This window comes from Drosophila elegans, unplaced genomic scaffold (genome assembly GCF_018152505.1).
Source record: "Drosophila elegans isolate 14027-0461.03 unplaced genomic scaffold, ASM1815250v1 contig_684, whole genome shotgun sequence".
Taxonomy (NCBI): Eukaryota; Metazoa; Arthropoda; class Insecta; order Diptera; family Drosophilidae; genus Drosophila; species Drosophila elegans.
The window spans coordinates 400,473-413,660 of NW_024546041.1; the positions used below are offsets into that span (position 1 = coordinate 400,473).

Below are 13,188 nucleotides of genomic sequence, written 5' to 3' on the forward strand. Positions count from 1 at the left end.
CTACCAAACTTAACAACGTTTGATGGAATAATTGACGTCGTACTTGACCTAAAAGAAAAAAAATTAACTTATAGCAGTTCGGAGGAAATTAAATTTTTGAAGAGTGCAAATGTTAATTTTACAAATGTGGAACATATAGTTGTACCACAAGATATTGAAAAATTTTCAGGAAATGTTATGAAACCGTACGGGTGTATTTGCAGAGCCAAACGAAGCGCTGCCGTACAATACTAAAATTATCCCTAGACCTTGGTAATTTTCCAGCCCCTTGGAATTGTGCTCTAGTCACAATAGTACAAAAAAATGGAAAAAACCCGTGCTCCCTAGATTCCTATCGGCCGATTAGTCTCCTACCCACTTTTTTCAAGATTTTTGAGTGGATCATGCTTGCTAGGCTCTTAGCAATAGCTGCGTTAGATCACTAACCATACAACATATAGACTGGTCATTTCATACAACGAATTTTGACACAAAAATTTGAAAGCGAGAGGCCCCCAGGGCTCTCAGCAGCAGGCCCCAGCGGGTGCATTCGGTTTTGTTGCTCTCTCATTCTTATTCTCATTTTTATGCACGAGTTCAGTATTTCAGTCGCAAAGAGGTGCATTTTGAAGAAGGCTGCCCTGCGCTTGAATTTGTCTTTCGTGAAATGGCACCATTATGTCGAAAATCGTGTGTTGTCTCAGGACACCGGAGTGCCGACGGTTGTGCCTGCTGGATCACACAAACCGTCTGGCTAGACGGCTTGCTAGACCATTGGGTCGACGACGTCTCTGCAGACGGCACTCAACCGACCTGTAGATTATTGGTCGTGATAGAAACGGGCATAACAACATAACGCTGACAAGCTTGCACTTAATACCCGAATATTTGGCATCTTTGAACACTCCTACGCATACACGAAAACAAGGACCATTCTTGTGTGGCGTGTAAATAAAACAGTTTCCAAAAAAAAAAAAATAAATAATAATTTAAAATAAAATAACATAGAAGAGAAGAAACCTAATTTGTGAAAAGAACATTGTAATATTATTCCAATAAAATATATATTTTTTTTTATTTGAACGTTGATACACTATCGTCATTACAAGTTGCTCTTACGGCTCCAAGCAGTTCTTGTTCAGCGCGGACCCCAGATCGCGTGGAAAACGAGATCGCGAAAGGTGAAAGAATAGGGACGAAAAAGGAATGGACGAACTTATTCAAAAACCAAAATACTACACACTAATTTCGTGCTAAGTAAGATATAATTATTGCATTCAAAATTGATAAAGATTTGATAGTAGAAATTATGTGATAGAGTTTATTATAGTCATTACATAGTTCTAAAAGGTTCATGCAGATCATAGTTTGATCGACAGTGGTTTAAAATCATGGGAACATCGTTCCTAGTAATTCTATTAGGTACACAGAAATGTTGCGAGCCAGGACAAAGTAATATCAAGGATTGTTCTACGATTGAATAAAGTTGGTAAATTAATTAGAATAAGTCTACTAGAGTAAGATGGTAAAATTAGGTTTGCATCCCAATTAAGGCACTGCATTATGTACACTGTATTGGGGACTCCAAACTGGTGAGCAATACTCTAGAATTGGACGAACTACATAAATTAAGTTTTGAGTCCAATAGGATGCCAAGGCTATCAATATGTCTAATTCCAGTCAACTCACAACCACCTAACGTATCCACAAAAAGGTATCGATAAAATAATAGGGATTGCATACCAAGACTTAATTAGTACTGCCTTCACCCTTTTGGAAAGGGGGGTGAAAGTGGAGTTCTTTTGTCCGGGTAGCTAAACATTTTTTTGGATAATATGCTGAGTTGAAAAAATTATTCAAAATAACCTTTTTTTTTTTGCATATTTCAGAGCAGAAGGAAGCAAAAGTCATCAACTTGTCGAATTTTAGTAAACTAACAACCACCCAAAAGTATACGTGGCATACTTTGGATTAGCCCGATAGAATGTCATTACTTTGCATTTAGCGCTGTTTATTGGGAAAAGTCTCCGTTACAAGAAAAAGTCGTGAGACAGAAAATTATAATTTGTCAGACGAGTCCCAGGAATGGAACACGAGCAAACGAACGGACGAAACGGTCGAAAATGAAACACGCGAATTTGTAATGACGCTTACAAAATCTGAGGTGGACCAGCTAATAGTTGAAACTTCTAGACGGTATAGGGACAAAAATGGTAATGTTCGCCAAAGGGTTATAAATGTCCTGCAACCGAAAAAATGGACCGAGATTTTTTCGAAGAGAATATACGATGAATTTAGATTGTCCCATGGCTATCATTTTGAGAACCACTACATAAATTCAGATAAAACTGCTGGAAAATTCCAAGGTAGGTTATAAGATTCACAATTTTTTAAAAAATCTGGAACCTATGACTAATGACTGTGTCATTAATTTCTGGAATAATTAGACTTATTTGAACATATATAAAAAAAAAATTGCTTATATATACTTTTAAAATTTCGAATTTACCAGAGGTTTATAGTCAAAAAAATCTGGCATTATGTTATATTATTTTCTATCGCAGGCCATTGCAAGTGCGGCAGCAAAGTGCATGCCGAACTTTTGCCAAATCTCGAAAATGATGAAGTCTTTAAGATCATGTGCACCGCCACTAAAGGACAAAATAAATGTGGAAAACGACAGCTCCGAGGTCAAACGCGAAATGCGTTAGTTTCCAATTTGGAAAAGGAATCTACACTGTTCTATAGGGCCAAGAAAGCTTCCGAGCTTATGGGATCGGACGACGATTTAGAACCACCTCATTTGTATTCCGCATCAGTATGCAGAACCGCAAAATATGAGGCAGGAAAAAAACGATTCAGGAAGGTAGATCCACTGGACGCAATCTCTGACCTGAAAAGAAGTCGTAATGGCCAGGAAATTGTTCGAGACATTGGTAGAGATCCTGTTAAAGTTCTTTTTTGGTCACCGCATCAGATTCGCGTTTATAATAAACTAAGAAAACAGAGTGCCCTCTGTATCGATGCTTCTGGTGGGAGGATTATGGAGTACAGACACATTGATGGAAAGAAATCGCAGCATATATTCCTTCACATTGCTGTGCTACACTCTGCGTTTGGGCAGTTTGTTGTTTCGTCGATGCTAACAGAGAAACAAGACATGGTTTCAATAACGACATGGCTTCTTAGATGGATACAAACAGGAGCACAGTACCCTAAAGAAGTGGTAATTTTATAAAAAAAAAAATTAATTATAATGAATATATATAGATTTAATTTATTGCAGGTGTGCGATTCTTCAAGGGCTTTGCTGTCAATTTGTTGTTTGGCGTTTGCGACTTTCGACACGGTTGAAGCCTATGCAGACGCTTGCATGTCTAATAATATGCCGAGGACTTACATCCGCATTGATGTCGCTCACTATATGAAGAATTGGGCCGATTTTTTTAAAACCGAAAAAAAGCTTGTAAAGCGCTTTATTTCGGAATTGGTCAGCTCATTTTGTCGACAAGTCCAGAAGACGCCCGAAGAATTATTAAGGCGTTGTTAATAATTTCTTTGTGTAAAAGAGGCGGAGAAGGAGCACTGGTTTTAAAAGAATCGGTTAAAATAATCGAGAGACAAGCGAAGCAAGAAAGTGAACTAAATGCTCTTGTTGACGCGACTGAACTAGCAACAAATGTCCATACCTTAGGTAAAATATGTCATACATTTAGTTTTTAAGGTAATTAGTTGTAAGCTGGTAAGTCTGTTTTACACGATTTGTATGTCGTTAATGTATAACATTTAAAAACCGAATTAATACAGCAATCTATATATGAATATTTATATATTATCCAAACTCTATGTTCTAAGATGTCGAGTCTGTTTAATTGTTCTTTAGGTCAGACTGAAACCACTTTCGATGATGAGTATACGGATAGCACTACAGGATACCTTGCTGATTGGGCTTTATCCATAAAACAAGAAGTGGACGAAATTGTGGAGAACGAGAGAGGAGACGACCTCAACCCACGTGAGTGCGCGCAGTTTTGTAAACGGCTACTGAAGCACCTCAGGACCATTCCGTTGTGGTCTAGTATTGTCCGAAACAGTTTTGGATTCGGAAGAATTCCAGCCAGTAGCGCTCCAGTAGAGATTGAATTCAAGTCAATCAAAAATTCAGTCCTAAAATCCAAAACCCGTGTGGACGTAGCAGTAGACAAGCTGGTAACATATTTTAACGGAAGCACCAAATTAATAGACTGCTCCACAAAAGTACAAAATGACGTAAACTTTAAAGATGTGGAGGGTTGTAACGAAACTGTTGATAGTGAAATAGCCCAAACTGTTTCAAGTTTCCAGCTAGAGTCCCTCATGGACATCAGCAATATAAGCAATGTGTCATTAATGAGTGCTACAGAAACTACAGACACTTGCTATTTATGCAAGAAATTGGTCAAAGGCGGACGAATCCAAATTTGCGAGGACTGTTTCGAGTCGTCCCACAATTCACCCAGAGGGGCGTTGAATGGGGTAGAGAACTGGAGAGGCTTGGGAGAAAACAAAAAGAAAAGAAAATAAATAAAATAAAATAAATAAATCAATAAGGAAAATGTCGATTTCAATGATATTTTTTCTCAAAAATTAACCACCTTGCCCATTTTAAGAAACGGCAACGATTCTACACTAAGCCTGGTAAAGGTAGAGGGATCGACCTTTCCTTTGCAGAACACGTGTGCTTTCGACAGCCTTTTTCAGGTGCTCATAGCTGGAGTCTCAGACTCTGAAACATTAAAGTTATATGTAAAAAAAAAGAAATGAGAACGCTATGTTTGAGTGTTATCGAAAGTAAGATCGATGTTCAGTCATATAAAAAGCGAGCACAAATTATGCTCAGCTTTTTTAAAAAGCAACCAATGAATTGTATCCAAAGTGTTGATTGCACTTGCAATGTTGTGAGCCTGGCCAATTTTATATTTAAAGCCACTCCCTCGTTTAAGGAAATTTCCTTTTGTCCTTCTGGATGCAAAGCCCGCATCACTGAGTTGCCATCAATAACCGTAACTGCACAGGAGTTACGCGGAAGTCTAGAGAGTGCTATACAGCAGCATGTAGCCCTAGAAGGCACTAGATGTCGCCAAGATGCCTGCACACAAATAAATAAAAACACCATTCATGAGATAGGTAACAACTTAATTTGTTTAACTTTAACTAAATGATTAAAAATATATTTTTATAATTTCTAGGTGACATTGTGCTGATTGGTGTTGACATAGACCACCCAATGCTACTCTCCACCATTCCTGATATCTTTCAGAGTCCAAAAACTCAAGATAATTTACTTTAATAGGCTTCATCGATTTTGTTGGTCCGCCTGTGTCAACAAGAATTCAACATTTTGTGTGCCACTACAAAGCCTTCACACGTAGGAGCACATATTGGACGGTTTACGATGACTTGTTAAAAAAACCGTACTGTCCTGATAAAAATCAAAATGTTAAACCGGAGTTGTTAATTTATGCAAAGATATAAAATAAATAGCAATTAAAAATGTTAAGCCTAAAATTTGTTTTTGCTTACAGTGGGGCTGTTAGGACAATAAATTCTACTTAAAAGCAACCTTTTTATTAATTTAAACAAAAATCCTTAAAACAGGAGCGGCAAATTTGATTCTTTCACGAATAATTTACGGATAAATAACGGCAAATTCCAAGCTAAAAAAATTTTGGAAAAGTTAAAGTTTAATAAGATGACTTGATATCAAGTTAGCAGAACAAATTTTTTTCTTTCACGAATAATTTACGGATAAATAACGGCAAATTCCAAGCTAAAAAAATTTTGGAAAAGTTAAAGTTTAATAAGATGTTCTGCTAACTTGATATCAAGTTAGCAGAACAACTATGTTTTTAAAAAAAAAAATCCTTAAAACAGGAGCGGCAAATGTTTTTCTTTCACGAATAATTTACGGATAAATAACGGCAAATTGCCAGTTAAAAATTTTTTGGAGAAGTTGAAGTTTAGTAAGATGTTCTGCTCACTTGATATCAAGTTAGCAGAACATCTCATAATTTTTAAAAAAATTGAGCGGCAAATTTTTTTCTTTCACGATTAATTTACGGATAAATAACGGCAAATTGTCGATAAGAAAAAAGTTTAAATTTCAAAAGTTGTTCTGCTAACTTTATGCACATCCGAAAATGGTTGACAGACTAATTTTGGACAAGAAAAATCATTAGAGCCTTAAAATTTTAATTTATGATCTTTTTTATGGTTTGAAGGAATATTAACGAGATCTCAACTTTCTTGTTAAAGGGTAAAGGATATTTTATCATAACATTCTTCGATTTAATAGATTTTTTTCATTAAAAGAGAATCGATTACTTCGCAGCTCTACTGTGGGCGTAACCTACAAAAACCACCGAAACAGATTGTATTTTTAGGAGCTTTAGGAAAAGATTTTGAGTGCGAACAAGCTCCTAAGAGTTTTCTTTATTTCTACCATTGTGATTGTTTAGTTGCATGCATTTATTCTGTTCCCCAAAGCGAATGGGCAGTAATTATGGGAGTGACATAATTTGCCTGACGAACATAAATTGGGTGACGAAAAACCGATAACCTATTTTTGTTAGCGTGTTTTTTGGCATAGGGTTTTTGTAGTTTTATTAACTTTGGGTGCGTTAGTTTTCTTGCTTAGCTGTGGGCTTATATTTATCTTTTTAACTGCACATAGCGATCGACTCCAGTTTGTAATGCGCTCGTTTTTAAGTTCGAAGTCACAGTTTTAAACGAAGGCATTTTGCCGGTTATAGTTGTTATTAGCAGTTCGTTGTTAAGGTTGGGGGGTGAGCATTTTGGCTCGTAGGTAAGCGTAATTTGTGGTTTGCTGTATATGCCGAAAATGGGAACATATATTAATATACGAAAACAACGAACTTATATATAATATTTGTTGTTAGTTTTCCGATTGTTCCAATTATTCATATATGCGTCTCAACAACTGAAAATTTATTGATGATAAAGATATACTTTGGGTATTCTTTAAACGACTTAATTCTGAAATACTGACAAAAAATCTAATTTATTAACATTCAACAAAACTTTCAGCTGCCTTTGGGCTGCTTAACTGGTAAAATTTCAGCGTTGAATTTGCAATTTGGAGATTCAGTCGTTTAAAAAATATACTATTTACTATATTACTTTTTAGTTTTGAAAAGGTTTCATTTTCTGAGTTATAAGCCCTTGATTAAAATATACTTTGTGTTTCATATAATTCAATGAATATTCTTCGGTTCAACCAAATAACAATCAAAGCTGCTAAATAAAACGCCAGTTGTATCAGAAATTTATGATGTTAGACCTGGTTTCTTCCTCATTAAGTGTATGTATGTATCTTCATATATTTTTTACCTGGGGTCTGGTAAAACTAATTTCTTGCTGGCCCTTGCAGCTGGAGTACATTTAGACTTTTCCATTGCCATCAAATAGCTGACATCAGCTAAAACCGCTTCCAAATCCGCCATGGCCTTTATTTAGATTGTGTTTACTTGTGTTTATTATTTAGTTGTGTTTAGATATAGTTCAATTGGTATTGTTTTTTTTGCACATACTGGACTAAGAACAACTTAAGTTTAATGGAGCATTTTTGTTTCGTTACTGATATCAACAAAACTAAATGGTATGTATATATTTTCAACAATCAATTTTTCTTGGTTGTAGCTATTAGAGGTGGAGAAACATCGAACAATTCATCTATGCAGCGATACTATTAAAAATATTGGAAGTATCGATGTTTTGTGGCGACTATCGATGTTATTACCACATCATTAATACAAGGGGAGCTCATAATGTATCTGGGTTAAAACAAATTTGAACTGCAAATCATTATAGCCTATTCACATTACAATATTTATTTGGTGAAACGATGTTTAAACTGTGATTTGCATATTTTAAAATTTGGCAGATCTAATGTGGTTAGGCTTTTATATCCAACAGGTAACTTAAGGAACGATTGTGGAATTTTGCAATGGAGAAAGTAATACACTTGACCACTTCGAAACACTCACACCTTTTGGAAATTCTATAAAAACGAAGGAAAATACGAAAAAATATATGTTTACAATAGATAGCAACTGAGTTCCACTTTATTACAAATTAAAAAAAATGACCGATTAATTCCAGACTCTGTAGAGGAGAGTAATAGCCTGATTCCATTGCCGCATTAGTGGACTTTTTAAATGTGCCTGATTCCATTGGCGCATTAGCATTAAGCTAATGCTACTCCGACATGTGAGTGGCACGAACAGCTGATCTGGGTTTGTTTACTTTTGAATTCTGACAAATCCAAAAGAAATTAATTAAAAACAATGAATATGAGTGAGTTTACTCAATTCTTTCATGCTTAGCAGGACATCCATAACGCGACCGAGGCATATGCCAACTTGGACGACAAGGAAGAGAAGCTGATTGCGTTGTTATGACGGGTGTGCAATGGAGACCACCACAGTTTCTAAAAAGGGCAAGGATCCCCGTATATGTGGGAGTTATTTCTTGCTACAGATCCAGTAGTAAGGCATTGTGGTACTGCAAGCAGAATTTGCAGCGTGCGCTCTAGGTTTCAGTCATTTTTATGCAAAATAGATTTTATATTCAAAAGACATCGAAAATTGCGCCAACCTTGCTTATGGAAAACAGCTGTTGTAGTGGTGGCACGAACAAAATATCGTTAAACATCGGTATTTTCCGGTATTTTTTCTAAAAAAGTTCGGGGCGAATAGTTTTTAATCGCATTTAAAAATCGCGTTTATTTTAAATGCGGCATTTAGCCTTATGGGATTCCCTGTGTAAATAAATGCGCATTTGGCTAAATGCGTTTTAATGCGGCAATGGAATCAGGCTATAAGAATGCCGGGGTACAGATCTCAGTCAGATCCAGAATCCTTTACAAGAAATTTGTAAATCATCAAAACACCAGACTGGAGAGTCAAGCCTTCTTTTAGAACCGATCTAAGAACAAATCTTAATACGTTGGGAGGTAGTTTCAACTTCGGAAACGCTCGGCTTTCCTTCCATTTGTACTTTTCGATGGAATCCTTCTACAGCGCACTGTTAGAATGAACTAAGAAACGTTCCTTGGGAATATGCATAAATTTAGCAGTACAACTTTCAAAATCTAAAATTTTTTTTTACCATAATTTGCCGTTAATTATCCGTAAATTATTCGTGAAAGAATAAAATTTGCCGCTCGTGTTTTACTAATTTTTTTTTAAACAAACCCTGTGTTCTGCTAACTTGATATCAAGTTAACAGTACACAAAACTAAACTTTAACTTTTCGAAAAATTTCTTTTGCAGGAATTTGCCGTTTATTATCCGTAAATTATTCGTGAAAGAATCAAATTTGCCGCTCGTATTTAAATATTTTTTTTTAACAAACCCTGTGTTCTGCTAACTTGATATCAAGTTAACAGTACACAAAACTAAACTTTAACTTTTCGAAAAATTTCTTTTGCAGAAATTTGCCGTTATTCGTGAAAGAATAAAATTTGGCACTCGTGTTTTAATATTTTTTTTTTTAACAAACCCTGTGTTCTGCTAACTTGATATCAAATTAACAGTACACAAAACTAAACTTTAACTTTTCGAAAAATTTCTTTTGCAGGAATTTGCCGTTTATTATCCGAAAATTATTCGTGAAAGAATAAAATTTGCCGCTCGTGTTTTAATATTTTTTTTTAACAAACCCTGTGTTCTGCTAACTTGATATCAAGTTAACAGTACACAAAACTAAACTTTAACTTTTCGAAAAATTTCTTTTGCAGGAATTTGCCGTTAATTATCCGTAAATTATTCGTGAAAGAATAAAATTTGCCGCTCGTGTTTTAATATTTTTTAAAGTAATAACAAACAAAATTTAACACATGCATAAATAGATATGTATATGAAACACGTGGACGCCGACAGAGCTCTGCTAGTTTGTCAATGTGTGTGCGACGTGGCGGCATAGGCCGACACGTACTGTGTACATGTTATAATATGTTATAGATGTGTGCCGACCACTGTGTCGTATTCTGCCGCCGCGCTGCTGCTGCTGCCCAGCCGGCAAAATAATACCACCCCAGTCGGAAAAAACACGCTTCCAGGATGCGTTCTTTTACGCTTCCTTTGCAAGCGAAAAACGCATTCCAGATCCCTGAAAGCTTCCTTTCCTTTTTGTTCGAGACGGGACAAAAAGCAAGCCTTCTTTTAGAACCAATCTAAGAACGAGTCTTAATGCGTTCCATTGGAAGGTAGTTTCAACTTCGGAAACGCTCGGGTTTCCCTTCCATTTGTACTTTACGAAGGAAGCATTCTACAGCGCACTGTTGGAATGAACATAGAAACGTTCCTCGGGAACTCTCCCGGATAGCTTCCAAAGCAAGCATTGCGTAACACATCTAAAGAATGAATATTGATCCCTTCCCCAAGAACACATTAAGTATGATTCCAAAACTAGCCTTCTAATTGTCTTACCCAAGAATGCAAATATTATCCTTCCCAAAAAAGCTATTGGGAACCGTTTCTTTTTTCAATTCCAATTTTTATTTATTTAATTTTTTTTAATATAAACATGCTTTAAAACTTATTGTATTACTCCTGGCCGTTTTCGTCCTCTCTCATCTTTTTGTCCAAACTTTTAGCCTTGTAAGTTTTATTTTTGGCCCTTGAGAAGGCCAGTCGAAGGTCTTTAATATGGTCGGTGAAGCGGTAACCGTCCCTTCTTTGTGACTCTGAAAATATAATAATGAGAAAATATAATATAAAATATAATAATGAGAAGGAAATATGTAATTTTATTAAAATATGATTGTAAGTTTGTAAAACACTTACCGAATAATGTTCCATTTAAATGAATGTAGGACGCAAAACCTTCCCTGTCCCTAGTACCGCCATAATTAAGCTCCATTATCAAACTTGGACTTAATATCTTATTGAAGATCTAGATTTTCCGAATTCAAAAGTTTTTAAAAGTGCATCAATATGAACTCTAGTAACATTATTATTATGGTACCATTCTAATAATTTTTCACGGAGATTCATAGGTATCATACTCATAAGAATAGTTTGATGCACTTTTATCCGATTCGGGTTCACATAGGCATTCATTTCCAGAATTATTTTCTGTATCAAAAGTAAGAGCTCTAGCAGCCGATTGCTGAAGCTCTTCCTTTTGTTTTTTCGTTAAGCGATGAATATTTGACCGCGACATTCCCCTCATTTTAAATTATATTATTTATGTTTGTTTTGTATAATATTTTTTTCAATTAAGTTATTAAATTTTTTTATTTATGTAATGTTTATTTATTTAAATTTATGTTTATTTTTCTTAAATTTTTGTTCACTTAATTTGTGTTCTTAGGTCCACCCTAATAAAACACAACTTTTATGTAGATGTAAGTCCACCCTAGGTAGAAGTAAAAGGAAGAGAGAAAAAAGAGAGCACACAAATAAACGAAACGAGTTCAAAAAACACAAAATTTAAATTTATGAAATATATATAAATTACCTTTTGTTTTGAACTAGTTCTTCTGGAACTAAACGAAAATAATATTTAAAACGCATTAATTAAATTAACAGAATTTATGGATATGTATTTATTATTAAATAAAACTCAAGTCTTATTGCAGTGTACGCTCAAATAAATAATTATTTTTAGTTGTTTGATTAACAGCCACACACAGTTTTAGGAACAATTTGTTTTGACCGTACACTGTATATAAGATTGTTAATAAGTGTTTATAAATTTAATGTTTTTTTGGCACAGGTACACATCACATATTGTTTTAATTAATCTAGTGTTTGGTTCATGTTATTTTATGAACAGTATTGGAACTCCTTTATATGTAGTTTGTTTATATTAACACTATACTTACCTGAAAATTAAAACCGCAAAGAATATATAAATTTCACAATTCACAAATCAAATCAAACACCAGCTATTTCAATTGAAAATCAAAATGCAAGTGGCGAGAAATGCAAAAGAAACGAAAAAGGCCGCGCGCTTTCTTGCCTTTTCCCTTTTGTTCTTGTCGTTTGCTTTTTAGAGTACCGTTTTGTTCGGTTACTCCTTGTGTATACAGTGGCGGAGGAAACTATAGCGCCGGCAAATGTAAAATAATAATTCAAAACGCTTTAAAAAGGAATCATGTAATCTTGTATATATAATTACCTAAAATTAAAATATATAAAAAACTGCTTCAAATTAATAATTTTCTAATACAATATAAAATATATTAAATATTATTATTAATAAAGTTAAATATTAATATTTCTTACAGAATTAATTTTAGAAAAAGTTTAACAAGTCATATACCACCAACATAACAAAGCGTTCAGATATTGTTTATAAAGATAAAAAGTGAATATATTTACGTCGCTGCTGTTCATTAAGAAAAATAGATTACATTTGTTTCCCATTTTTTTGTCCATTCAAAAACAAGACTTCTTTTTGCGTTCTTTGGTAAGCGAGGTTTTCGGTGAAAAACACGAACTCAAAAATATCGGACGATCGGCATCGTTCGGGTTTCAGTTTTTTTTTTTACATTGCAAAAGAAGGCTTTTTTATGCATTGTAGTAGAAGGGACGATTTCACAAAAACTCTTTAGAATGCATAAAAAATGCTTCTTTATAGCTTGTTACATTCTTTTTCGCTTGCAAAGCATGTATGAAAGAAGCTTTTTTTATTGGAATGCGTTCTCTAACTTCCGACTGGGACTGTTTGCACACACACATTGACAAGTTTCGCCGTGCAAATTACTAACACAACTATGTGCGGACAGGTCAATAAGTGTGTGTTGACCGCAGATGTAAACATCGACGCCGACAGAGCTCTGATCACATTGACGCCGAAAACGCACACTTCCCGCGAATCCTGCAGATAAGAAAAACATTGTCTACAGTGCTGGGAGCATATTTTAATATTGGGGGTTTTAAATCAATCGATTAATATAAATAAGCTAGTTTACTAATGTTCATATAAATAATGTTTAGAATTGTGAGCCTTGGACGTCGACTTTAGCAAAGCTCTGTCGGCGTCGACGTTTACATCTGCGGTAAACACACACATATTGACCTGTCCGCACATAGTTGTGTTAGTAATTTGCACGGCGAAACTTGTCAATGTGTGTGTGCAAACAGTGGTATCCCAGTCGGAAAAAACACGCTTCCAGGATGTGTTCTCTTACGCTTCCTT

General features: G+C 35.0%; 2 protein-coding genes across 4 annotated transcripts in view; one reads left to right on the forward strand and one right to left on the reverse strand.

Moving 5' to 3' along the window:
• Positions 1-7,719, reverse strand: part of LOC108149572 (G protein-coupled receptor kinase 1) — a 382,291-nt gene extending 374,572 nt beyond the window's left edge. The window contains exon 1 of one of the 2 annotated variants that reach the window (XM_041710001.1): positions 7,369-7,718. In XM_041710001.1, the coding sequence (XP_041565935.1) occupies positions 7,369-7,481 (113 nt within the window). In that variant the 5' untranslated portion in view covers positions 7,482-7,718. Of the gene's footprint in view, positions 1-7,368 lie in introns of both variants that reach the window. The other variant, XM_041710003.1, reaches the window with a different exon arrangement.
• LOC121467746 lies at positions 1,968-5,136 on the forward strand. Of its 2 annotated transcripts, XR_005977797.1 has the most exons (3): positions 1,968-3,205; positions 3,266-3,673; positions 3,863-5,136. XR_005977797.1 is itself a non-coding variant. In XM_041710004.1 (2 exons), exons 1-2 carry the CDS (start codon positions 2,618-2,620, stop codon positions 3,527-3,529), a joined length of 852 nt encoding a protein of 283 aa, XP_041565938.1. In that variant the 5' UTR covers positions 1,968-2,617; the 3' UTR covers positions 3,530-3,776. The 2 variants fall into 2 exon arrangements, 1 of the variants encoding a protein (XP_041565938.1); XM_041710004.1 differs by lacking the exon at positions 3,863-5,136 and having other exon boundaries at positions 3,266-3,776.
• Positions 7,720-13,188: the final 5,469 nt, after the last annotated feature.

What these genes read in the sequence shown, in the direction of transcription:
- LOC121467746 (XM_041710004.1), top strand. Translation starts at nt 2,618, where the DNA reads ATGTGCACCGCCACTAAAGGACAAAATAAATGTGGAAAACGACAGCTC. An exon ending in CACAGTACCCTAAAGAAGTG is followed by an intron (nt 3,206 to 3,265) that starts GTAATTTTATAA and finishes AATTTATTGCAG; the next exon opens with GTGTGCGATTCTTCAAGGGC.